General features: G+C 42.1%; 2 protein-coding genes across 7 annotated transcripts in view; one reads left to right on the top strand and one right to left on the bottom strand.

Annotated features, from left to right (window-relative positions):
• tubd1 (tubulin, delta 1) overlaps positions 1-3,249 on the bottom strand; it is a 51,248-nt gene extending 47,999 nt beyond the window's left edge. For all 4 annotated transcript variants that reach the window (XR_011339997.1, XM_069884588.1, XM_069884589.1 and 1 more), the window contains exon 1: positions 2,955-3,249. The gene's annotated coding sequence lies outside the window, so the exon portion shown is untranslated. The remainder of the gene's footprint in view (positions 1-2,954) is intronic.
• Positions 3,250-3,330: 81 nt separating this feature from the next.
• Positions 3,331-27,884, top strand: part of LOC138735920 (short transient receptor potential channel 4-associated protein-like) — an 86,905-nt gene continuing 62,351 nt past the window's right edge. Inside the window, exons 1-7 of one of the 3 annotated variants that reach the window (XM_069884585.1) lie at positions 3,331-3,504; positions 7,145-7,276; positions 13,537-13,653; positions 15,706-15,763; positions 21,645-21,700; positions 22,882-23,010; positions 24,068-24,269. In XM_069884585.1, coding sequence (XP_069740686.1) covers positions 3,331-3,504; positions 7,145-7,276; positions 13,537-13,653; positions 15,706-15,763; positions 21,645-21,700; positions 22,882-23,010; positions 24,068-24,269 — 868 coding nt within the window. The remainder of the gene's footprint in view (positions 3,505-7,144; positions 7,277-13,536; positions 13,654-15,705; positions 15,764-21,644; positions 21,701-22,881; positions 23,011-24,067; positions 24,270-27,884) is intronic. The other 2 variants (XM_069884586.1, XM_069884587.1) reach the window with 2 other exon arrangements.

Below are 27,884 nucleotides of genomic sequence, written 5' to 3'. Positions count from 1 at the left end.
GTATTCATGCACATTTAGTTCCCAGCTGTGGTCTTCTTTCAGTGATGGCCACAATGGCCATCTTCCAGCTGCGCTACTAGATCATCAACCTTATTTGTTATTCTTTGGCTTGGCTTCGCGGACGAAGATTTATGGAGGGGGTAAAAAGTCCACGTCAGCTGCAGGCTCGTTTGTGGCTGACAAGTCCGATGCGGGACAGGCAGACACGGTTGCAGGGGAAAATTGGTTGGTTGGGGTTGGGTGTTGGGTTTTTCCTCCTTTGCCTTTTTATATTGAGGACATTTAAACACAAGATCATCAACCTTTTCAATTTTGTTTCCAAAGTACCTCAAGTTAAATCCTTAATCTTACACACAGTTTTGCCCTATTGACTACCTTATCCTTGCTCACAATCTCAATACACTATCTGCTTGTGTATCCTCTGCCTTATTCAATGCCCTCTTATTCCGATTACCATAACCGACTTACCTGGTTAGGTCTGTGTTCATTGAAGAATAAAGAGGGATCTCATGGAAACATATCAAATTCTAACAGGACAAACGACTAGATACAAGGTTTCTGATATTTCAGAACCAAGGCATCAGAGACTCAGGATATTGCATACCCTATATTGAGCTAAAATCAGAAGAAACCAGAAGGTAGTGGAATCTGTGGAATTCTCTATTATAGAAAGAGGGAACATCTTTAAATACATTCCACTTGCCAATAGATACATTTTGTTAAAGGGATCAACAGCTGCAGGAAGAAAGCATGAACAAGGTCTAAAAATTGAGAATTAGTAGTGATCATTTTTAATTAATATTGGGTAATGCAGAAGGTCTTGAACAAGAACTTGTGTCAGTCTTCACAGAGGAAAACAGGTAAAAGTAATATGCCAAAGAGTGACATTAAGGATGATATGGAAGGCAAAGACATCAATAAAACCATTAATGAGGAAATGCTGGGTAAACTAGAGAGCCTAAAGGTATGTCCCCTGGTCCTGATGAAATGCATCCCAGGATACTGAACAAAATGGCAGGTTAGAGTAGATAATTTACAAGTCTGCAACCCATCCTCCCAATGTAGAGGAGACCACAGCAGGAGCACCGGATGTAGTAGATAACCCCTACAGATTCACAAATGATGTGTTGCTTCACTTGGAAAAATTGTTTGGGATCTCGAATAGTGGGCATGCAAGTACAGCACAGGTGCAGACACCAAGGGGACGATTAGTGGGAAAAGAAGTGTGGACAAGGGAGTCACAGAAGGAGAGATCCCTACGGTAGGTGTCTGGTGGTGACAGAAAATGCAGACAATGATATGTTGGATGTGGAGTCTGTTAGAGTGGGGGAACCCTATCCTTCTTGCATCTGTGGGTGGAGGGAGGGGGGGGGTGAAAGGGTCACAGCAGATATTCAGGAAATCGAGTGGATGGGGATTAAGAACAAGTTAACGGCAGTGGAGGGGAAACTATGCTTTCTGAAGAAGTGTTACTCATCTGCCTTACTCACAATACTTGCATTAAAATAAATACACTTCTGTTGCTCAGTCTTGCTGTGAATATTCATTCAGTCTTGCTTTCCCTAGCATCTGGCATCCCTGCAAAACAAGTTATCCTGCTGCTCAGGTTCCCAACCCCCTACCATTCTAGTTCACTGGCAAACCTCTCCATGCTGGTGCATACCTGGGAGAGCAGAGGCCTGCTGCCCAGTCCTAATGCCATTGGCTCTATGCAGGCTTCAAATAGCCTGCTAAAGGAGCTGATAGTGCTTTTTAAAATTCTGCAACCACAGGGTCTGTGCTCAAGATGGTAGAACCTGGGCTGGGCAGTGTACCACAAGGGGTTGCAGACTCCAAGGAAACAGTTGGTAGGCACAGGGCACCAGTAATAGGGTGAACCCTAGGGATGACCCTACAGGAGGGTGTCCACAGCAGCAGACCAGCAAGGGACTCAGCAGCTGAGGGGCCCACACAGTCTGCTGGAGATCAGCTCATGGGCACCAGGTATCAGAACCAGGATTCAAGATGTGCAACTCATGTTGCCAATCGATGAAACGAGTCTGTGCAGCTGCCGAAGTGCAGGAGGTGAATTTACTGATGCTCAGTGATTCTGAAGGGACTCTCTTTTGCTTTCTTGTATTGTTAATGGTGCCTCTTTGGTTGCTTTACAGTAGAGAAAAGTTAAAGTATATCATGTATATTGTATTTTAATGCATTAATGCATTATTTTAATGCACAGCAGTAAAAGGAACATTTGATTAGTCTCCCACCAGTTCAGTTGTTAACCTGTCCCTCCTACATGTCTCATCTTCCTTGGAAGAGAGTCACCAACTTGGGCACAGACTTCATGGTTGCAGGATTTTAAAATAAAACACTATCAGCTTCTTTAATAGGCCTTTTAAAGTATGGTGCCATTGCCATAGGGACCGAACGGAAAAACCCTCCAGAACCGTGCTATGTCTCCATCCCCCCCCCCCAGGTCCATACCCGTGCTGTTACAACAGCCCCTCTAGATTCCCCACTTTTTGCTCAGTTTAAACAAAAGGAGGGGTGTAGAATTTCCCAAACTCTCCATCCCACTGGCCCTTTCAAACCCCACCGACTTACACCACCAGCAACAAAATCACTGCACCCCACCTTGGGTCTTGAGTAGCTGACGAGGTCACTGAACAAAATTAAAGCATAGAACCAAAGAACATTACAGCACAGTAACAGGCCCCTTCTAGAACCTGAGCAGCAGGATAACTTGTTTTGCAGGGATGCCAGATGCTAGGGAAAGCAAGACTGAATGAATATTCACAGCAAGACTGAGCAACAGAAGTGTATTTATTTTAATGCAAGTATTGTGAGTAAGGCAGATGAGTGACACTTCTTCAGAAAGCATAGTTTCCCCTCCACTGCCAAGCTATTTTTCTGCCTCGTTCCGCTGACCTGCACACAGTCCATAGCCCTCCATACCGCTCCCATTCATGTACCTGTCCAAATTCTTCTTATATATTAAAAATGAGCCCACGTTCACCACTTCAGCTGGCAGCTCGTTGCACACTCTGAGCTATTCGCCTTCACCCTAAATAAACCTGAAACCAATCCCTGCAGTGGCTCAGCAGGCCAGAGGGGTGGTGAAGGCTCCCTCCACCAGTCCGATTCCACCTGCCCCGCAGGTTCTTCCCCTTCAAGTTATCGTTGGTTCCATTCTATGTGGGGAACTCCACAGGCCGGTAGAGCCGAGATGTCAACGGGAAGAACGGCCCCCGCACCATCCCTGCCCTTTCACCCCTGCTGGCACAAGCTGACAGATATCTCCACCAATCGCAACAGGGGATGCAAGGCGAGTGGATGGAGTCGCGACCAATGGGAACGGCGGATAGGCCGAGGCTGCGGTTTTCTGTTGTGAGGGAAATGGCGGCTGCTATGGGGCCTGCGGAGTTTTCGGCTGTGATGTCCAGGTCCGCTCGGCCTCAGAACATCGTCCCCCGGCTCCAGCGGGGACGTTACACGGGGCTCGGGCCCACCAGGGTGTCGCAGGTAGGCCAAGGGGCAGGGTCGCTCACCTGGCGGCGAGGCTCGGGGCGATTCAGTGGCTTCAGTTTCGAGCTGCCGGCCGGGTCTGGGCTGCCCTCGGTGCTCGCCGGCGGGCCGGGGCTGGGCACACTCTGGGGAAAGGGCAGCGTTGGCTGCACGTTATTCCGGTCCACGGGGAGAGTTCGTCCTGTGCATCGTTTTGTTAGGGGTATTTTGGGACAAAATTACCGGAGAAACTTACTAAGCCCCGCATCGTCCATACGAGGCTAAGATGTATAACGAACGAGGTGAAACATACGGTAGGCGAACATACTGTAAGAGAGAAAAGCTGAGGGTTGACTGGGGAGAGGTGTAACTATGAATGTAGAGCTGGTGGAAAGGAGACCAGGATAGGTAAAGACAGTCCCACCATTAAGGCTCAAGATTTTTTTCATTATCAAATGTAATATTACTCGAAATTTAGTCTGCCATAAGGCAAAGATTCACCATCAGCAGAAATTGCCCAGTGTTCCTTACTGTCAGAAAAAGAAGCAAAGGAGAGTCCTTTCAGAGTCACTGGGCCCTTTTATAAAGGAAAAAATCCGAACGTAAAGATGGAGATTCTCTGCCCTCACGTCAGGAAAATTACCTTCATAAATGGTCTTTAAACAGCTGCAACTCCAATCCCTCTCCAAGGTAGAGCTGGAGCATTGCACTCAACCTTGAGGCATAAAGGTATATTCGCTGCAAGCAGCTGGCTAGGGGCAGGCTGATGATGTCATGATGACCACCGTCAGCCTGTGACCCATCTCACATCTCCCTCTTCCACTTTCTCACTCCTCTCCCTGTATGACCGGCCGGCGGAGGCTGCCAGGGCAGGGGCGGCCGGCGGAGGCTGCCAGGGCAGGGGCGGCCGGCGGAGGCTGCCAGGGCAGGGGCGGCCGGCGGAGGCTGCCAGGGCAGGGGCGGCCGGCGGAGGCTGCCAGGGCAGGGGCGGCCGGCGGAGGCTGCCAGGGCAGGGGCGGCCGGCGGAGGCTGCCAGGGCAGGGGCGGCCGGCGGAGGCTGCCAGGGCAGGGGCGGCCGGCGGAGGCTGCCAGGGCAGGGGCGGCCGGCGGAGGCTGCCAGGGCAGGGGCGGCCGGCGGAGGCTGCCAGGGCAGGGGCGGCCGGCGGAGGCTGCCAGGGCAGGGGCGGCCGGCGGAGGCTGCCAGGGCAGGGGCGGCCGGCGGAGGCTGCCAGGGCAGGGGCGGCCGGCGGAGGCTGCCAGGGCAGGGGCGGCCGGCGGAGGCTGCCAGGGCAGGGGCGGCCGGCGGAGGCTGCCAGGGCAGGGGCGGCCGGCGGAGGCTGCCAGGGCAGGGGCGGCCGGCGGAGGCTGCCAGGGCAGGGGCGGCCGGCGGAGGCTGCCAGGGCAGGGGCGGCCGGCGGAGGCTGCCAGGGCAGGGGCGGCCGGCGGAGGCTGCCAGGGCAGGGGCGGCCGGCGGAGGCTGCCAGGGCAGGGGCGGCCGGCGGAGGCTGCCAGGGCAGGGGCGGCCGGCGGAGGCTGCCAGGGCAGGGGCGGCCGGCGGAGGCTGCCAGGGCAGGGGCGGCCGGCGGAGGCTGCCAGGGCAGGGGCGGCCGGCGGAGGCTGCCAGGGCAGGGGCGGCCGGCGGAGGCTGCCAGGGCAGGGGCGGCCGGCGGAGGCTGCCAGGGCAGGGGCGGCCGGCGGAGGCTGCCAGGGCAGGGGCGGCCGGCGGAGGCTGCCAGGGCAGGGTCACAAGTTCTTGAAATAAAACATTAAATAAAACAGGACACTTAAAGCCTGTACGGAGCTCTTGGTAGTAGGACTGGGTAGTGGAATCCTGCAGAGGAATGCTCTGACTCCTCTGCCCACTCTTCCTGGATCCACACAGCAGTGGCACTGCCATTTCTACCTTCTTCCCTATCACTTGTCAGTTTTTTTTCTTACTCCCCAACTGTATGCATCTCTTGCCTGTTAGCTCCTCTTAATTTCTTCTCTTTCCCCCCCCCCCCCATCTTTATATTCAAACATCTCTTTCTTATTTCTGACAAAGGTCACATGCCTAAAATGTTGGTTATCCTTTACTTCCTATGGATGCTGCATGACCTACTAAGTTCCTCCAACGTATTTGTGTATTGCACCATTATTGTATACACTTTACATTTGATCTCCCGAAGTGCAAAACCTCACTGTTCTGCATTAAAGTCCATCTGCCATTTCTCTGCTCATATCTGCTAACTGATCTATATTGTGCCGTATTCTTTTATAGCCCTCTTTCAGTGTATATTCATTTTCGTGTCATGTACAAAAATACTGCCCACCCTCCTACTTTTTCATCCAAGTAATTTGTATACATCACAGACAACCATGATCTCGAGTTGATAGCACCCACACAGATTTCTGCAGAAACCCAGCGGTCACGCACCATCTATGGAAGGAAAGAGATGCCAATGTTTCAGGCCAAAACTCTTCATCAGGGATAGCAAGGAATGACAGAAGCCTGAATATTTGGGTGGTTGGGGGATAAGGAGCACAGATAACAGGGGATAGATGGATGCAGATGGGAGGGGGAAGATATTGGGAGGAAAAATATGAAGAGGTAATGGGAGGAAGAGGCAAGAAGAACCTATGGAGTTTCTCCAGCACTTTTGTGTATTGCATAGATCTTAGTGCAATCTCTTAAAATATTGATTTGGCTACTGCTGGTATATTGTATACATTTATGATCATCACACTGTAGAAAGGATGTGATTGCACTGGAGAAGTGCAATCAGGGTATTGCACAGTTTAAATTATTTCAATTGCGAGAAGAAACTAGATGAGCTAAGTTTTTTAAGCAGGCAAGGCTATGGGGGTGGGGTAGGGGGGTAGGGGGGTGGGGGAAAGAAAGTGAGGAATAACAGAAATAAAAAACTGAGAAGCAGCAATAGGTTAGATAGTAAGAAACTTTTCTCCATGGCTGAGCTATCCAAAACTATCCAAGAGACAGGTGAAAGATTTAGAGGAGATTTTTTCCACCCAAAGTGGTTAGGATTGAATCCATTGCCTGAGAAAGTTATTGAGTGGGTTCTTTCTCAACATTGAATACATAGATGAGAACAGACTGCAGCTAAATCAGACTAACCCCAATCCTTTTTGTTGAGATAAGTACTTAAAGGTTGGCATGGATGTGAGTTAAAGAGCCTATGTGGTTTGTTTTCTCTGGACCATTGGCTGAGGGGAGACTTGATAGAGGTTTATAAAATCGTTAGGGTGGACAGTAAGAATTTTTTCTCGAATAAAAGCATCACTTCACAACCAGAGAAAATGTGTTAAAGCTGAAGGGAGGAAGTTCAAGGGAAATGTGCGAGCCAAATATTTTAAGTGGAGACTGGTAGGTCTAGAACAGGCTGCCAGGAGTAGTGGTAGAAACTAATGCAATTGTAGCATTGAAGCAACTTCAAGGTAGACATGACTATGAAGGGATACCTTCATAGTCATCAAATGCCAGCAGCAGAGTATTGGTTTGATTTGGTCACAGTGTTTGGTGCATTTTGTGTTTTGTTCTGAGTGACTGTATCCAGTTGCTAAGTCCAAATATCCTCATCACCGCATGGAATTGAGGTATAGGATCAAATATTAAGATATCACCTAACAAACTGCTGTTTTATACTGTTTTTGTTTGCAGATTCCAGATTCCTTGCTCAGAGAGAGAGATAAAATTGCAAAATGGAATGGCATCCCACATCTGGTGCAGAAGTTGTATGAAAACAGTCAACCTAACAACGATGGTCTCTTGCTGTGCCAAGGGATATTAAAAGTAAGTTTTATGGATTGTGCAAAATGCTTAAATACCGCAACTGCAAAACCTCAAAAAAAAAATCCAGAATATTCCTCTAATATGACATTTTTACCCTGGGGAAAAATTCTGACAGTCTTGGCAAATTCACATTAGAGGCTATATTTTTTAACTTTCTTCTGGCTCATTGTATGTCACTTGTTTTTTTTAATAAATGCCCTGCAAATTTATTTAATTTCAGTTATTGTTAAACATCTGCATTTAGAGACCATTAGCTTTCAGTATCCAAATAAGTGGCATTGCTGATTAGGGCTATTACGGCTGTAGAAAAAAGAGAAATAATGGTGAGATTGTCTGCTGGGTCAGTTTGAGTGGAAGTCAGGAACAGAAAGAGGGCAATAACCCTACTGGATGTAGGATGCATAGTAACAAAGGCACCGAGGAGAAGGTAGGGAGGCAGGTCCAAGAAAGGTGGAAAACTAAGGTTGTTGAGATAAGTGTTTTAAAACTTGGTATCGTCTTGGAATGAAGGGTTTGGGTGGAGCATAACTTGTTCAGGAAGGTTTCCTGACGCAACATGTAAATTGGAATGGTATTGAAAAATGAACCAGATCAAGTGTCAGATCTCTGCGGGCAAACACTTTGGAGAGAGTGATTACAATTCCCTCTCCTTTAGCATTGTGCTATAGAAGGACAGGAATATGCAATTTGGGAAAATTTAATTGAGGTAAGGGTTAATATGATGCTATTAGGCAGGAGCTTGGGAGCATTCATTGGGAGCAGATATACTCTGAGGAAAGGTACGGCAGAAATGTGGCAAATGTTCGGGGCACATTTGCATGGCGTTCTGCACAAATATATTCCTTTGAGGCAGGAAAAGGATGGTAAAGTGAAAGAACCATGTTGTATAAGAGATGTAGAAAATCTAGTTAAGAAAAGCTTCCAAGAGGTTTAAGATAGGAACTAATAAAGCTCTGGAAAATACAAGATTGACAGGAAAAGCCTTAAGGAAGCACTTGGAAGGGGAAATGAGAAGGCTTTGCTGAGCAGGATAAAGGAAACCCCCATGGCCATTCTGCAAGTATGTGAAGAACCAGAGGATGAGTCATGTGAAGGGAGGAATAGATAGGAGCGAAAGTGGAAACGTGCATTAGAGTTGCAGGAAGAAGTGGAGCTCTGTAGTGAATACTTAGCTCAGAATTCACCAGAAAAGGACCATAGCAATTGTGGGGATAACTTGTGGTGGACTGAAATGCTTGAGCATGTTGACATTAAGAAAGAGGATACATTGGAGGGATTGAAAAGCATGAATCAAAATCTGGATTTATTGTCATGAAGTTTGGTGTTTGCAACAGCATCATAATGTTTATATTATAACCATTTTACAACATTACTATTTTAAAAAAAGAAGTAAAAATAATAGTGCACAAAAAGTAAAGCAGTGTCTTTGGTTCATTGATTATTCAGGAATCTGATGGTAGCAGAGAATAAGCTGTCCTTGTGCCATTGAGTACTCGTCTTTATGCCTCTATACCTTGTTCCCGATGGTAGCAGAGTGAAGGGGACATGGCCTGGGTTGAGGACAGAAGCTGCTTTTTTAAGACACTGCCTCATATAGATGTCCTCGATGGAATGAAGTCTGATGCCTGTGATGTCACAGGCTGAGTTAACAACTTCCAGAGTTTATTTTTGTCCTGGGAGTTTCTGCCTCCTTACCAGGCAGTGATACAACCAGCCAAAATGCCCTCCACTAGACACCAGTAGAAGTTTATGAGAATCTTGGGTGACATACTGAATCTTCTCAGACACCTCATAAAGTATAGCCACTGGCAAGCCTTCTTTGTGATTGCATCAACATGGGGGCTCCAGGATAGAACCTCTGAGATGTTGACACCAGAAATTTGAAGTTAGATAAGTCCCCAGGATCAGATGAGATGTACCCAATGCTACTGTGGGGAGTGACAGAGGAGATGACTGAAACCTATGCGATGATCTTTGCATCACTAGGGACAGATGTACGGAGGATGGGAGAGTTACAAATGCTGCTCCCCTGTTCAAGAAAGGGAGTAGAGATAACCCAAGAAGTTATAGACCAGTGAGTCTTCATTGGTGGGAAAGCTGTTGGAGATCCTAAGAGACTGAGTTTGAAATCATTAATCTGATAAGGGGTATTTCATCAGGGAAATGTTGTGACTCACAAGCATTATTGATTTCTTTGAGGATGTAACAAAGCCTATTGATGAAAGTAGATGGATTTCATTAAGATGTTTGATAAGGTTCCCCATGCAAGGCTCATTCAAAAAGTAAGGAGGCATGGAATCCAAAGAGCCTTCCTCTGTGGATACAGAATTGGCTTGCCCACAGAAGGTAGATGTTTCATATTGTTATGAGCCCAAAGATCCCCAAAACCCAGCAGCAATAGATATTCACCACGACAAATAGTTAAACAAAAGTTGTTTTTAAATATCTTTAAACGTGAAAATAGAATCAAACTTTATCACTATTAACTTAACTACCCAACTTAACCCCCCTTCTAATTCTAAGCGCACGTGTGTGTAATGTGTGTGTGAATTTAAGAAAAGTTCTTTGGTTCACAGTTCAATCTCACTTTTCATTCTTCCAAGTTCTCTGGTTGCAGGCAATTCTTATACTGTGCACAGAATTTACATTTATAAAGTTCACCAGGCTTTGGTGCTCGAAAGGTAAATGTTTACCGCTCAGGAAGGTTCTCATAGGTTTGCAAAGAGAGTTGTTCCAGGATTTCCACAACTGAGGTACCACCATTAATCACCTCAATGTCTTGCTGATGAAACTTGCCCCAACAGGGTTCTCCAGATGATCATCTTTTTCTTTTGGGCTACCACAGAGTTCCTTTCTGATCCACTTATTCCAAGAGAAACATAGACAGATATAGCACTTCCAGCCATCCGCCACTCTGGAGCTTCTGTTTCAGTTCCAACAAGCTTCTCCTGGCTGACACTGTTTCAGCTGTGTCTCTCTTTCTCCATCTGAGATTCCAACTCCAGCCACGTGTCCTCTCTCTCACTTGCAAAACCCCCTCCTTCTCAAGCAAACAATAGGAGTTAGTCTTCTGTTCCCATCTGTTGTTTTAGGTAAACAAACCTCTCAATGACCTTTGAGTGAGCACTTTGCAGAGAGGTCAGAAGTCTTGTAAAAATGTCCAACACAGATGACCTGTCTCCAGTCCATTCATTTCATGACATCATTTAAATTAGCACCAACTTGTGAAATGTACATAGAATTCTCCATAGTTTCTGTAAAGTCACTGAATATGAATTCTTCAGTATTTCAAATAAGATCTGTTTTAAAGTGTGTGTATGTATGTAACCTACTCTAATTTTACCAATTTATCTCCCAAAAACATTCCCAAATATTACATCACAGTATTCTGTATGGAGGTTAGTGACCAGTGGTGTTCCGCAGGAATTTGTTCTCAGACCCCCACCTCTAAACCCTTTTCTAAATGACCTGGATAAGGAAGTGGAAGGGTGCAGATGACACAGTTTGGTGGTGGTGTGGATAATCTGGAGGGTTGTCAGTTATTACAGACAGACATTGATCAGATGCGTGGTTTGGCTGAGAGGTGGAAGATTGAGTTTAGTAAAAACACAAATGCTGGAACTCAGCAAATCTTGCAGCATCCAAAGGAGGTAAAGATATTGTACCAATGTTTTAGGCCTGAGCCCTTCATCAAGGTTGGGTGTTTAAATGGCAGGGGGAGGAGTACAAATCACCAGACGAAAGGTAATAATTGGATATGGAGAAGAGGTATTTAGGATTATAAAAGGGTTTGACAGGATGAAATCAGAGTACATGATCTAGGACTTGAGGGCATAGTTTAAGAATACAGGTGAAGCCATTTAAGACAAAAATAAGAAATTTTTTTACCCAGAGGGTTGTGGATCTTAGAATGCATTGCCACAGAGGGTAGTGGGGACAGATTCGCTGGATAGATTTGTTGGATAAGGTTCTTGTGGGCAGGGGAGTTGAGGGTTATGGGGATAAGGCTGGGATTGGTTATTGAAAGAGAAAGATCCGATAAATGGCCGTGCTGGCTCAACGGGCCAATTGGCTTCCTCCAGCACCTATTGTCTATAGGCCAGGTGAGAATTGACATGGGGAAGGGGTTGGCTTAGTTAATGCAGGGCTGAAATAAAAGGAGACAAAGGGAAGAAAGAAAGATCTAGGAAAGAAGGCATTGGGGGTGGCTAGCAGAAACTGGAGAATTCTCTGTTAATACCATCCGGCATGGAGTTTATCCCAGAAAAGTGTGAAATGGTTCATTTCGATCGGTCAAATATGAAAGCAGAATACAATGTTAATGAGAAGATTCTGAGCAGTGTGGATGAGAGATCTTGGGGTCTGTGTCCACAGGACACTGAAAACTGCTGCTCATGTTGATAGTGTTGTTAAGAAGACGTATGGTGTGTTGGCCTTCATTTAACCATGGGTTTAATTCAATACTGTAAGGTCATTTTGCAGCTATACAAGACCTTCGTTAGATCCCACTTGGAAAATTAATTGCTTTCCCGTATTGTTTGTTTGGCCCTTGTCCATGCTTATGAAAAAGGTCAACAGTTGTGGTCACTATCTCCAAAATGGTTTGTCACTTGACCATGTTCATTGTCCAGTACTAGATCAGTTTGACCTTTCCTCTAGTATGCCTGTCCACATACTATCAGGAATCCTTCCTGGTCAGAATTTCTTCCGCTTCTCGATCCATTGCATTAAAGTGGTGCCAATCAATATTAGGGAAGTTGAAGTCACCTATGACAACAACCCTATTATTTTTGCTCCTTTCTAAAATTTACATACTTACCTGTTGCTCTCTGGCCCAGTGGCTATTGGGGGGCCTATAGTATGCTCTCAAAGTGCTTGCCCTCTTCAAGGACCCTGGTGCCGCACAACATGATGAAGTATGTTTTCTCTGTGAAGGCGAGATTTCGTCTCCACGAAGATTATGTAGTCATTAGTCATTACTCTTCACAATAGCATCATGAACAGATGCAGCTGTTGTGAGGACAAGATGAAGTGGGTTTTTCCAACTTGTTAGTTCCCTTGCCACTTGTAATTCACCCAACATAGAACAATATCCTTTAGCACTCAGCCAGCTTGATCCTTTGTGTTATTGGAGGCACCTCTGATGATGTGGTTCTACCAGTACTACACCAAGTATTATTGACTCATCAACTGAAGAGTGGGGGGCGGGGTGGGGAGGGAAGAAGTTTTCCTAACTTGGGTTTAACCTGATACCATGAAATCCAGAGTTAATGTTGAGGAATCTCAGGTCAGTTCACACCAGAACAAGCCACTAAGACATTCCTTCTGCTAATGGGTCAGGATGTACCCAGGGATGGAGATGGTAGTGTCTGGGACAATGATTCTGTAAGTATGATTATGTCAGGTTGTTGCTTCATGAGTCAGGGGACTGTTATCCCAATTTTGGCACCAAACCCCCAGATGTTGGCAAGGAGAACTTTACATGGTCAGACAGGCAGGTTTTTTTTTGCTGCTGTGGTTTCTGATGTCTATATCAATTGTGGGTGATCTGTCCAGTTTCATTTCTTCGTGATTTTCTAATAACCAGCTTGCTTTGCCATTTCAGAGGGAAGTTGATCGTCGATATCATTGCTGTGGGTCTGTACACGTGTGTGGGCAAATTTAAGATAGTGAAACTGAACAATAAGTAAGCTTAAGATCAGAAATAGACACAATTTGGTCAGTAATCTAAACATCTTGGTCTAGACCAATGGTTTTCAGCCTTTTTCTTTCCACTCACACTCCACCTTAAGTAATCCCTTACCAACCACAGAGCACCTATGGCATCTTATGTGAGTGGGGGGTTAAAAAAGGTTGAGAACAACCATTCTCAATGTTAAGCTATGGACCCCTTAGGACTCTGCTCAAAGTTTATGGGCCCCCTTCCCTGTGAAGCAGTCACATTTTGTTTTCTTCCCTACTTCTCTCCTACTAACTACATTTAAAAATATTTTTAAAAATTTGAGTTACATGAGGTGAAAAGAAAGCAAGACGTTTACTTAAATGTGCTGTGTAGCCTCCCAGGAGGGCTGTAGGGCCCCTGTTGAGAATGGCTGGTCTAGAAGATTGTTAATTACTTAATTACTTGTAGTTCTTTATACCCAACTCAAGAAGAAAAGTTAAATGTCCCGTTGTTGAGGGGGAACAGATTTTGCTGTTATGATATGACTTGCTGAAGTTTAATTTTTTAATTTAATTTTTCATCACCATTGTGTGTGTAGGAGATTTCTCCACTCTTGTCAGTGGAAGCAATGACATTTGTAACGGAGGATGTGAAAGGTGCCCAAGAATCCAAATTTCCCAATACACACATTTTCGATCTCTTTGGTGGAGTAGATGTAAGTACTGTAATTCAATATTTTGAAAGTGTATTAGGATATTTTCAGAGTATATGAATAAAGTATTTTATCAAATACTTTGTGTAACAATGGAGAAGTGACTATAATTTTTAATTAAAAGCTTGAAAGGGTGATACTATGTTAAATAATAAACGATCCACTGCTCCACATCAAGCAATGAAGCTTGAAGTACAGTTGAACAAACAAAAGAACTTCTCATTGAAAAATCTTATTGAGAGCAGGGCGTTACATTTGACATTAGTTATATTTCTTATCACAGTGTATTGTACAATGTTTTATTTATGCTGAAGATTGACCAGTTTCTATTTAAAGTTCTTCCTAAACTGTTTTGCACGGAGTTCAGAAGTGTGACTAGGATTATAAACACTTAGTTTTGATTTATTCAGCATAGCCCATTACACGACAATCTAGTGAGAATCAATTATTTTACCCAGAGCACAATCACTAATGATTTAATCAAGTGTGTGCAAATTCACACCTCAGTCATACTTGGTGCTTCTTTTTGCCCAATATGGCTGTCATGAAGTAGTGAGAAAAGGCCTGTGTAAGCTGCTGTTTTTGTGATCTTTGTGGTCAAAGCAGTATTGTTTCTACAGATTAGGCACGAATCCCTTTAAATTATTTTCTTGTCATTTGGTGAGAAATGAAGAGATTGAGTCCTTGATGTTAAATTACTGCTGGGCGAAACGTGAAATATTGATTGAAGCTGTAACATTCAAGGTATAAAGTTCTACAACATGGCAGCAGGCCTTTCAGTCCATCTCATCCATGACCAAAGTGCCTTCCTGAGTTGGTCCTATTTAGCTGCATTTGGCCTATATTCCAATATAAATCTTTTCTATCCATGAATCTATCCAAATTTATTTTCAAATGTCATAATTGGACCTGTCACCACGTCCTCTGCCATCTCATTCCATACACCTAATACTTTCTATGTTGAAAATCTTGCCTTTTGAATCTCTCTCTCTCCTTAAATATATGTCCTGGACATTAAAACTCCTCTTCCTGGGGAAAAAGACTGCAACCATCCACCTAGTTCTCGTCCTTCGTGATTTTTGCACATCTCCACAAGTTCACCCCACAGTCACCTTTACTCCAGAGGAAACAGTGCCAGCCTATCCATCTAGTCTCTCCTTGTAACTCAGCCTTACCAGTCCCAGCAATATTCTGGTAAATCTTTTCTGCACTCCCTCTGGCTTAATCATATATATTGTAGACCTAAAGGTTTTTTAGGTTGCAGCGAAATTATTGTGACCATTTATAAAATCAAAATTTGAGAACCTTGCTTCTGAAGTGGACTTCTGAGTAGTCATCCACTGGTGTTGGCTGGTTGATTCATTGGGCAGTGGCAGCTCTCTGGCTTCACAACATGGTTATTCTTCAGCAATGAGCCTGGACAATGACTTTCTCAGGATGAGGGATGTCTGGGTTGAATTTTTTGCATTTGTACATTCTGTTTCTTCAGTATTACAAAATAACGATCAAGCGTGGGAATTTGTTATTGGAGCCCATATGGTATCCTTCACCCTCCGAAGATCAGAGGCACTGAAATGGACTTCTGCAGAAAATGAACACAAACCAATACAACTGCAGAGACTGGAAATCTAAAATAAAAACAAAATGCTAGAAATACTTCACAGCTCTTGCATTCAGATGAAGTGTTTTGCACCTGGAATGTTATCTGTGTTTCATAGATAATGAGTATTTCCAGCTTTTACCATTTTTCTTTTTGCCACAGCATCTGATTTTGATTTTATCCTGTATCTTAAATGATATGAAATACTCTCACAATGTCAAACAGTGATGTTGGAAATCTGAAATAAAAGTAGAAAATGCTGGAAATGCTCGTCAGCATCTGCATGGACTGATGAAATTTCTGGTTGATTACCTTTAATCATTTTAATCTTTCAGATCCATTATCCTGTCTCCTTTAGCCTTTTGATGGCTGTTACCAAAAAATCTTTTTATTCCCTCCTGATTGTGAACAGATTTTAAAGTCATAATTTCATAATATTCCGTGCTTCTTTACAGCTTTTAGTTGAAATCCTTATGCGGCCAACACTTACACCACAGAAAAAGAAGCAGAAAAGTAAGTTCTGTAGTATTAAATGTTACTTTAATACCAGTATCTCGGGATTAAACACAGCATCAGCCAGTAATGATGTATTGCTGGGTGTTTTAATTTTCTAAACTCTGTCGGATATTGGGTTTGTTGCTCATTTCATTGAGCATAGACAAAATGTTTTTGAGGAGGGAGGAACAAGATTATTTTTGGGGTGAGTAACATTGGGGAATATCATTTGGTCATCCTTTTATCTTCAATGGAGATCTGACCCATAAAATTTTGCAGGAAGGATTGTGTAGGTGTATCATTGAATTTTATCTTGGCAAATTAGGTTCTTGTTGCAAATGGTTAAGCTGACAGGTGTTTGAGAGCACTTAACTCAATAATTTTGCCTTTTACCAAAATTAAGTTTATACTTCAAGGAATGGATGGAACATTGGTTGAGCAATGAGACTAAAGAAGTATAGTATCTTGATTGGTTTAATTAGATAACAAATGTTCCCAAAGATGTGTACTGGAAGCAGTAACTATGATATAGGAAAAGAGTTTTATTATCCAAAGCAGTAAATTATATGAAATTGTATTTGATGAAGTTATAAAAGGCCACAAGCAGATTTAAGAGAACAGCAGAACAATGGGAAAATGCAATTTGTTGTTGGGAATAAAATCCTAATCTGTTTAACTTTTCCCTGTAACTCAGTTCCTGAGTCCAGGCAACATGTTTGTAAATCTTCTCTGCATTCCATCTTGTATCTTTCCTGTAGTTAGGTGACCAAAACTGCACACAATATTCTAAATTTGATCTAGCCAATGTCTAATACAACTTTACCATAATGTTTCCTATATTCAATACTTGGGTTAACCATATAACCATGTATGGAGCGGAAACAGGCCATGTCGGCCTTTCGAGTCCGCACCGGTTCAAAACCTCCCGCTCACCGCCAATAACCCTCCAACCCCCTCACTTCCATGTACACATCCAACCTTTTTAATGACAGAAGGGACCCTGATGCAACTATCTAATTCGGAAGTTCATTCCATTCTGCCACCACTCGCTGAGTGAAAAAGCCACCTCTAATATTTCTCCTAAAGTATAGAATACATATGTATACAACTGTCTTGGGTAAACTTGTACCTCTCACTTTGTTCGTTTTAGATTGGTCACAGTGTTTGAACTACTGAAAGAAAATAGACACACACACCGAGAGCAGTTCAGATTATACAAATGTTTATTACAAATTCAAAAGCTGATTTCACACTACAATATGCAAGCCCTTCCCAACTATACTTATCAATGCTTGGACTGGTCCCAACTGCCGAAGCGAGGCAACGACTGCACACTTGTAGTAGGTTGTCAGTGCACCGGTAGCAGCTTCTCCACCTCCCCTGACCGGGACGTTGGCTGGACTTCAGAAGTTCTTCTTCTTGCTGAGAGATGTTGCCACCTCTCGGAGAGTCTCTCACTTCAGCAGCGGGATCTTGCCTTTTATTACCCAAAAACTGCTTACCCAAGCACCTATTCCCAGCACAGCAAGAAAGATAAGCAAGCAAGCTAGCATGCTAGGTCAATTAACGAATAACATAATTCTCAGCTTATCATTTTTAATACAATGGTTTATTCTACATCAAGGGTAGGCTCTGACAGTCTGTGACCAAAACAAGCAGGAAGATTAAATGTTCTCGGTACACAGATGTCCTTTCTTCAGATAACAGCATCTCTGGCCCCTCGGTGGAATTTTGCTTATGTCTGCTGAGTCTAAAAACAATTAGGTTCTCAGCCTTGCAGAATCCAAAGCTGCAAGTTTTTAAAAAAAAAAAGGTTCTCAGCTCTACAGAACCAAGAACTGGAAATTAAGAAAAAACAGGTTAACTAAAATAGGTTAGAATCTTCCATTACAACAACCCAGTGAAACACACGCATGAAGAGAAAGATGATAAACATAAAAGTGAATCTTAGTGTTCAAAAGCTCTCTTGACAACCCTATCCACCTATGACACCACTTTCAGGGAATTGTGTATCTGTATTCCTAGATCCCTCTGTTACACTGCACTCCTTAATGTTCTACCATATGCTGTGTCCTTCCAAAATGCATTAAATTCCATTGCCATTTTGCAGTCCCTTTTCCCAGCTAGTCCAGAACCCTCTGCAAACTTTGTAAACCTTCTTCACTGTCCACAACCCCTTCAAACTTAATTACAGATGTTGCCTGGACTTCAGGAACTGAGTTTCAGGGAAAAGTTAAACGGGTTAGGTCTTTATTCCCAACAACAAATTGCATTTCCCCATTGTTCTGCTGTGCTCTTAAATCTGCTTATGCAATTTACTACATTATCATCCAGATCAATGATATTGATGACAACAACAATGGTCCCAACACTGATCCATGAGGGACACAACTAGTCACATGCCTCTAGTCTAAGAAGCAATCATTCACCACTACTCTGGCTTCTTCTGTCCAGCTATCCTTGAATCCAGTTTACTACTACTTCATGAAAACCTAGCATCTGAACCTTCCTGTAACCTCCCATGTGGATTCTTTTCAAAGGCCTTACTAAATTGACAACATCCACAGCCTTTCCTTCGTCATCTTTCCTGGTGACCCCCTCAGAAAACTCTGAGATTGGTTAAACCTGACCTACCACACACAAAGCCATGTTGACTATCCCTAATCATTTTCCTGGCTATCCAAATACTTGTATATCCAATCTCTTTGAACACCTTCCAATAATTTAACTAGTACTGACATCAGGCTCGCTGACCTGTAATTTCCAGGATTACTTTTAGTCTTTTTTAAACAATGGGACAACAAATCATGACTGAGATGTATAGAACATTACATCACAGTACAGGCCTTTCAGCCCACAATATAGTGCTGAACTATCTAAACCTCCTCAAAAATCTAAACCTTCTCTACCTCCTTGCCCTCTTTTTTGTCCATGTGTCTTTTTGCACAGTCAGTGAGAATGCTGAATGACTAAATGAACTGCAAACACTATCCATACAAGACTCTGCTTTTTAGTAAATAATATTTATTTATTTTTATAATCTGTGTATTTGTCCTACATTTGTATTGCTTGTCGTCTGTATATGTGTAATGTCTGGTTATGTGGTTGCATCAGGACTGGAGAGCACTATTTTTTCAGGTTGCACTTGTGTAATTGATGATAAATAAACAAAATTAAACTTAAATTTCCCAATTGTACTAGCTCCACCATCACCCCTGGCACTCAGTACTCCCAGTAAAAAAAAAACTTAATCAATAGATAAATAAAAATTGCCCCTTACATCTCCCCTATATTTTCCTCCCCTGACTTTGTACAGATATCCTCTGGTTTTTGGTGCTTTCGCCCTGGAAAAAGGTGATGTGTACTGGAAGCAGTATCTATGCTCCTCATAATCTTGTAGGCTCTATTGTCGCCTCTCATCCTTCACGCCAAAGAGAAAATCCCTTGTTCTTCTAACATTGTCTCATAAGACACATTTTTCAATCCAGGAGACATCCTGGTAAATCTCCTCTATATCCTTTCCTTACTTTACATGTCCTTTTTATAATGAGGCAACCAGAACTGAACACATCTTTCCAAGTGTGGTCCAACCTGAATTTTATAGAGCTGAAACATTACCTCAGGGCTATTAAAATCAATCCCCTGACTAACAATCCTATCAAACTGTGCAGCGACTCTCAAGATATTTTTCCTCTCAACCCCATTCTCCTGCCTTCTCCCCATAACCTTTGGCATCCTTACTAATTAAGAACCTGTCAACCTCTGCTTCAAGTCATTAGGCATACTCAAAGCCATGTATGGCATACAATACCACAGATTTACCACCCTACTTATCTGTTCTAAAGGGACATCCTTTTATTCTGAGGATATGCCCTTAAATCCTGGACTTTCTTGCTCTTGGCAATAACTTATCCACATTTACTCTAACCAGGCCTTTCAATATTTGGTAGGGTCAAATGTGATTCCGGCCCAACCCCCATCCTACTAAACTCACGAGTACAGGCCATTAGACTTAAAATACTCCTTTTGCGTTTTATCTCATCACCGGGATAATTCTCATAAACGTCCACTCGACCCTCTCCAATGCCAGCACATCGTTCATTGGATGCAGGGCCCAAAGCTGAGTTCATCATGTTAAATTGAGGGCAAGTTTGAAATGTTTGAGAGATTTGATGGAAAAGCCAAACTATTTTCTCTAGTGATGGTATGTGTGAAACTGTAGCATCTTGGTAAATTGCAGGCTATTGGGGATAATTTCAAGAAACTTCTCAACTCCATCCAAAAAATATGCCAAGAGTTGAGACAAATGGATAAGTTTTCAAGTTATCTGAAAGGTTAACTCCATGTTACATGCCATCCTAAATAAGGAATATATCACTTTGTCAAAATTTTGGGACATCCGACACAATAGTTCTGTGGGAACTCCCACCCCTGAAGCAATGCAGCAGGCCAGGAAGGCAGTTCCCCATTATTTTCTCATGGGCAATTGGGGATAGATGAAATGGGGTGGCAAGTTTAGACATGTATATTTTTCAATGTTCATATACATTGAAATTTTTGCTGCAGCCAAACAGTTACTTCAGAAAAAAATGTATTAAATTAAAAATATTATAAATATAAAAGCTAAATAATATTCTCTGTCACCATAGTTCAAGAACAACAAAAAAGTTGTTACAATAGTGCATGTAGTAGGCCTTTTTGTGGTGTCCGAGCATTATTGATTATTGTAACAAGGGTAGGTCCAAAACCCTGATAGTCGTTGGAAGCTGTCCTTAAGCCTAGAGGTCTTCAAGCTTCTGTACCTTCTACTTGACGATACTAGGGAAAAGAGGTTGTGACCAGGGTGATGGGGGTCCTCTATGATGGCTTCCTTCTTGAAGCAGCGCCTCATACTGATGTCTTTGATGGATGGAAGGGCAAAGCCTTTGGTGGACCTGGCTATGTTTTCCACATTTTGTAGCCTTCTGTATTCCTGGCACTCGAATTACCAAACCAAGCTGGACTTGACAGTGATGCCCAGATCCTGAATATGAATATGAGAGTTGGTAATAAGTATAATGATGGAGGCACTGAAATTCTTATGTGCCACACTTACACAAGATACACGGACAACAATAGAATCAATTAAATTACCATAATGCCATGAGACCAAAAAAGAGATGAGAGATAGCAGTTAGCCCAATGCTGTTACAGTGCCAGTGACCTGTGTTCTAATCCAGCGCTGTCTTTAAGGAGTTTGTACATTCTTCCCATGTGTGGGTTTCCTTCAGGCACTCTGGTTTCCTCCCACTCTTCAAAACGTATTGGGGTTGTCTGTTAATTTGGTGGCACAGGCTCATGGGCCAGAAGTGCCTGTTACCGTGCTGTATTTCTAAATTTTTTTTAAAATTAAAAATGTACAAGGATAAATAATGATATATTCACAGTTGAAGTTGTACAACAAATATGATGTTTCAATAAAACATACAGATCTTTGGATGGTTCTGGTGTGATAGGGTTAGGGTAGTACGATGAAATTGAAGAGCTGAATAGCTGTTGAACAAAAAATATTTGAATCTAGAATATAGAAGTATGAAAGAGTTATCTCATGGGTGAATTGAGTTGAGGTATAGGTCTGTCAGTATTTAACTGAATGGCTGAACAAGTCTCAGTCAGAATAGTCATCACCTGTTCTTTACATTCTATGTACTACATATTTTCAGTTTCTGCTCCATTAAATTACTGCAGTTATCAAATGATATGCCCGATCTATCCTCAAATAGAAGGGTTCCTCAGTAAAAATAAAAATGTTTTTTGCAGTTTATACAAACTATTTATTTTAGATGATGCATTTTTTCCTGTCATGTTAAAGAAACACTTGTCAAATGTTACAAGAAATCTTTCCTTTTTTGTGTTGCAGTGAGTGAAGACTTGGTAAAGGATTGCCTAAGTATATTATACAACACCTGCATCTGCGTAAGTGAGATTTGATGTTCCTTATGTGGTTGCACTTTGTAATTTTTCAAACTGTATAAAGGGCAATTTAGAGTTTTGTGTATTGAATTTGATAAGATATGAATATACTTAAAACTACAGATTTTTTTTTAAGAAGGGTGCCGTTTTGAAATTCATGGTGCAAATTACAGATTGTAGTTTGGCCTGTAGGTAGGCAATGGTGGAATTCATGGTGTTAAAAAGAGTTTTACAAATCTATCTGTGGTAAAGGCAGTACATTGCTCGTCCGCTAAGTAAGGTATAAAGCATAGAGTAATTCAAAAGGCAGCATTTAGGCCTATCATGACCATGTAAGTCTGTTTGAAGAGCAATCCAGACATTCCAACTCACTCATTCCATAATTTACACCATTCACTATTTTACACCAAAGACCTCTAGTTTTGCTTTAAGAGACAGTATTGATTTCATTGCAGTCAATAAAGTAATGTTGAACTGTTTTCACTCATGGGAAACACAGCTGTCCAATTGTGCACGGCAAAATTCCACAAACAATGTTGATCAGGCAATGTGTTGAAACTGACAGGAAAATCTGAAAGAGTACATAAGGCTTTGGCTTAATCACTAATTTAAAAAAAAACTATAATTTTGTCAGTGCAATAACCCGCAGCATCACAACGTTATTTGGGAATTTGTGCTTGAATCTTTGGTTTGTAACATAAACTCGCATTTTCTGATTCTGAAATGGAAATGCTACCATGCCAAATTGGCAAGCAGTTTTGTTGATGTCGTTGGACTTTTAGGAGGGGAGTTGAGCAACAAAAAAATCAAGAAAAGATCTGGCCTATTGTTTTACAGGAGATTTGTGAGCATGTGCTTTTCCTCAGCACTTGTGTGAAGTGAGAAGACAACATGATGTAAATGCAAACAAATGATATTTTTTTTTTAAATAGTACATGTTGCATATCTATCAAGCTAGTGTCTTTTTAATCAAATATTTGAGCATAAAGTTGGTGACTAGTATTGGCAGGTCTGGATATTTGGGGAGCAATGGAGAAATTAAGGATGTTGTAAAAAAAGATCATTTAGGCAGCTTGAAAAGTTTAAACATGGGATTTGACTGTTGTGGATATTTAGACTAAAGATGTGTGTGGTTACAAAGCACTTTTCAATTCCGATGAAGTAGAATCTTATCTTACTTTTAGATTGATGGAGTGACTAAGCGTCTCTCAGAACGGAATGACTTTGTACTGTTCCTGTTTACACTCATGACGAATAAGAAGACCTTTTTACAAACAGCTACATTAATAGAAGATATCCTTGGTGTTAAAAAGGTATTTTGCTCAATGTTATTGTGTTTTCAGAGAACATGCCCGTTGGGTTTTTTTTGTGCTCCTTTGTTCTTTTAGAAGTGGTTCTGGAAGCAAGTTCTCACTGCATTCAACACCATAATCTGAAAATTTGCAATGTGTGGAGCTTTCTTCTCAACCCTGAAACTGAGCTTTCAATCCCAGATCATCTTTCATTTAAAACCCTATCTTCGTCCAAGTGGTTGGCATTGTTGCCACATAGCTTTGGAGAGCTGACTGCATCCTGACTTGGGGATCTGGAGGAATCTGCATATTTTTCCAATGATTACATGAGTTTTCTATGGGTGCCACGGTTTCCTCACATCCAAAGATTTTGTTATTTGGCTCCTGTAAATATCTCCATGTAAGTGGAGGGCAGAGAGATGTTGATAAGGATGCAAGAGAGGAAAATGGGATTAGTGTCGATGTGTGCTTAGGGGTCAGACCTTTGAATTTTTCATACTGGGTACCTCTTTTTTTAAATGCCTCGCAAATCTGCATTGAGCTTCTTCTCTTCATGTTCAACCTATGCCCTCTAGCATTTGATATTTCCTCCCTGAGAAAAAGATTCTGACTATCTACCTTGTCTATGAACTACAGAACAATACTGCACAAAAAAGGCCCTTTAGCCCATCTAGTCTCTGCACTTTCCATCCATGTTCCTATCCAAATTTCTTTTAAATGTTGATCAAACCTACATCCACAACTTCTGGCATCTCATTCCACATTCTCACCACTCTCTGAGTGAAGAAGTTCTTTACCCACCCCCCGCCCCCCCCCTCAACCCTTGTGTTCCCTTGACCCATGTCTTTTAATTCTTGTCTCATCCAATTCTAGTTTTAGATAGTATTTACTTAGGTTTAATCAACTTCAGACTAATTTTGTCTAAATTTTAGTTTTGATTCCATTTTAATCAGTTTTTGACAAATTTTGAGTACCTTGATATTTTTTTTTCTCTCTGTTAAGATTTTGTTTTATCAGAGATGTTTGAAAATAATTCAAAATTAGTCTCTGGTTGCAGTGACTTTTTTTTTCTTTTAAGGAGATGATCCATTTGGAGGATATTCCAAACCTCACAAACCTAGTTGCTAGCTTTGACCAGCAACAGCTTGCTAATTTCTGTCGGATTCTTTCGGTGACTATCTCTGAGCTGGATGTGGGAAATGATGACAAACACACGCTACTTGCCAAAAATGCACAACAGAAGAAAGCTGCAGGACCTTCACGAGCAGAAGTCAACCAAGGTAGAGTGTGATGCCCCTTTGTAGTTGCACCTTTGTTTCTGTGGCTTCCAGCTAGAGACTGGCTTCAAATTTAGTGTTAGGTTACAAGATAATTTTTCATTTTGAGTGAGCTGATTGATTTCCTTTGCTTTTCATTCATAGAACAATACTGCACAGAACACACCCCTTGGCTCATGTGTCTGTGCCAAACACTTTGCTGAAATCAAACTAAAGCTCTCAAGGGACCACCCACCGACTCTCGCAGCAACCTGAATTATACCTCTTTCTTCCAACCCCCCCCAAAAATCACTTGCCAGGATGCCATCCCATTCTCATAATTCCTTCACCACATAGGGTTTCAGGGATGAGGCCTTCATAGAACATTGCAGCACAGAAGCTGGCCCTTCACCATATCTAATTTGTGACACTATTTTATTTTTCTGTCTAGTCCTATTAACTTGGACCATAGCCATCCATACTCCTCCCATCAATGTACCTATCCATATTTTTCTTAAATGTTGAAATCCACTACTGCTTTTAGGAGCTTATTTCACACTCTCAATGCCCCCTGAGTGAATAAGTGCCTCCTAATGTTCCCCTCAATCATTCACCCTGTCACTCTTAACCCAGTTCTTGTCTCAGCTTGCTTGCATTTACCCTATTTATACCCCGCTTAATTTTGTATACCTCTATCAAATCTCCCCTTGCTCTCTGACATGCCAAGGAATAAAGGCTTAACCTATTCCACTTTTCCCTAAAACTCAGTTCTTCAAGTCCTGGAAACATCCTTGTAAATTTTCTCGACACTCTTTAAATCTTATTGATATTGTTCCATAGGTAGGTGACCAAAACTGTACACAGTTCTCTCAATTTGGCCTGACCAATGTTTTGTACAACATATCATCCCAACTCTATGCTTGATTTATAAAGGCCAGTGTGCCTGCATTATATATAATCTGCTATTTTACAGCTCGTTTTTCGAGTTGGTTCAGTTCACTGCAAGCTTTGAGAGCCTTCCTCGTTGTCCACTGATCCACTCCCAATCTTATTGTCATCTGAAAATGTCTTGATCCATTAAGATCATTGATATAGATGACAAACAGCAAATCTCCAGTTAGTGAGAATCCTTACTACCATTCTTTGGCTACTTCTGCAAAGCCAATATCCAATCCCATTTACTAACTCCTACTGGATACTGAGTGACTAAGCATTTTTGATCAACTTTCCATGCTGAACCTTGTTAAAGGCCTTGCTAAAGTCCATGTCCCATGTCGACAACATCAGCTGCCTTTCCTTCATCATCTTTCCTGGTAACCTTGAAAAACTGGTTAGATGTGATCTACAATGTAGAAGACTATTTTGATTATCCCTTATCAGTCCCTGTCTATCAAGTACTTGTATTTCCAGTTTCTTAGGATGCCTTCCAATAACCTAGCCACTAATTATGTGGATTATTCTTGGAACCTTTCTTAATCAATGGAACAACATTATCTCTCCACCAATCCTCCAGCACCCCACCCATGGATAAGGATGTTTCAGATATTTCTGCTAGGGCCTCTGAAGTTTCTGCACTAGCCTTCCTCATCCTGGTGGAATATTTTGTCAGGCCCTGGGTATTTGTATACCCTTAGTTGTTTCACAACAGCAAACTCCTCCTCCACTTTAGTCTGTATGAGGTCCATGACCTCACTGTTATTTTGCCTCACTTCTATAAACTCTGTGTCCTTTTCCCAAATAAATAGAGATGCAAAAAATCCATTTAAAAAAAAAAAAATCTCCTGCCATGTATTTAACTTCATGTATAGATGACCACTTTGGTCTACAATGGGACTAGTTTTGCCCCTTGATATCCTTTTACTCAATATATCTGTAAAAGCACTTGGGATTTTCCTTTACCATATCTGCCAGACCACCACATGTCTTACGGCCTGCTGATTTTATCCTGGGATATTTTCTTGTATTTCTTATACTCCAAGTACCTCATTTATTCCTTGCCTCCTATATCTGCATTGTATCTCCTTCTTAATGAGGGCTTCAAACCAAGGCTCCATATACTTGGTAGTCTTGCCATTAATTCTGACAGGAATATGAAAACTACCATATATTCTCAAAATATCACCTTTGAAGGTTTCCCACTTACCAAGCACACCTTTGCCAGAAAACAACCTGCCCCAATCTGTACTTGCCAGATCCTTTCTGATCAAAATATTCCTTTCTCTATTTTAGAATCTCATGCCCAGACCTATTGCTTTCCATAATTATCGTGAAACTAATTGAATGATGGTCATTATGTCCAAAGTGTTCCTTTGCTCACACTTGTGTCACCTGCCCTGTCTTGTTCCCTGATAAGAGATCCAGTATTGCACTGTTTCGTTGGGATAGCTATATAGTGATTTAGGAAACATTCCTGAACCTGTTTCTACAACTCTACAGATCGGGAATCCTGGTCAAGATGTGGAAAGTAAAATTTCACATTAAAAAATATCCTCTTCCTTTAATCATTGATAAAGCCCATACATACCCTCTACCTCCTCTATTTCTTGTACTTTTGCCTTTGTCCCACAGAACAAACTTTCTACCTTAGCAGACTCTGCATCTGAAAAATTATCCTCCGACACTTTTGCCAATCTGAGCGATCCCACTACCAGCCACACCTTCCTCTCTCCATCCATTCTGCTTTTTACAGGGATAAGTCTCTGAGTCTCCCTGAGTGTTCACTCATCTCTCCTCACCCATTCTTCCACCCGATAGGCACTTCCCACTATAATCACAGAAAGTGTAAAACTTGTTCCTACATCTCCTCTCTCATTTCCATTTAGAGCCACAAACACTTTCCAAGTGAGGTAGAGCTTTATGTGTACATTATCTGGCCTAATCCACTGCATCCATTGTACTTTGTGTGGCCACCTCTACACTGAGTCAAAACACAGGTTGGATGACTGTTTCTTCAAACGTCTATGCTCTGGGTTTAAATTTGAGCTTCCTTTTGCCAATCATTCCTAGAGTGGCATGTTTGTCTGCTGCCTCTTGCATCGTCAGGGTGAGGTAAATGCCAGCTTTAGGAACAACATGTCGCTTTCCTCCTGTACAAACTTAAACATAATGACATGATATTCTTATAATTTTATGTAGCCTCCACCTTTATGGTTCCATTGTTTTCATTTCTTTATCCATTCCTGCACTTCTTTATCAATCTCTCTCTAACTTTTGTCCCCATTCCTCATGGTATCTCCCCCTACCTGTCTCTCTTCCACTTTTCACATTCTGTCCTATACATTTTCACCTCTGGGGCCCCTTGCCCAACTTCTTTCCCCCTTTAAGTATATAATATAAAGTCCTTCCCTTCAGTCTTGTTTAAGGGTTCTGACCTGAAACATTGACCATTTCTACCCATGGATGCTTCCAGCAATTCTTTGTTTGCTGAAACTAAAATTTGATTGATATCTCTTCATCCTCTCTAAGCCTCTTAAATGCTACTATTGTATCTGCTTCCAACATTACTCCTGACAGTCCATTCCAAGCACCCTCCACTCTAAAATAATTTTTAAACATGAATTGCTTTACCACCAACTGTAAACTTCCTCTCCCTCACCTCTTGTGTGGGATTATTTTACCATGGTGGACTCTCCACTTTAT

The sequence above is a fragment of the Narcine bancroftii genome, chromosome 6 (genome assembly GCF_036971445.1).
Source record: "Narcine bancroftii isolate sNarBan1 chromosome 6, sNarBan1.hap1, whole genome shotgun sequence".
Lineage (NCBI taxonomy): Eukaryota > Metazoa > Chordata > Chondrichthyes > Torpediniformes > Narcinidae > Narcine > Narcine bancroftii.
This window is presented reverse-complemented; position numbering and strand designations above follow the sequence as displayed.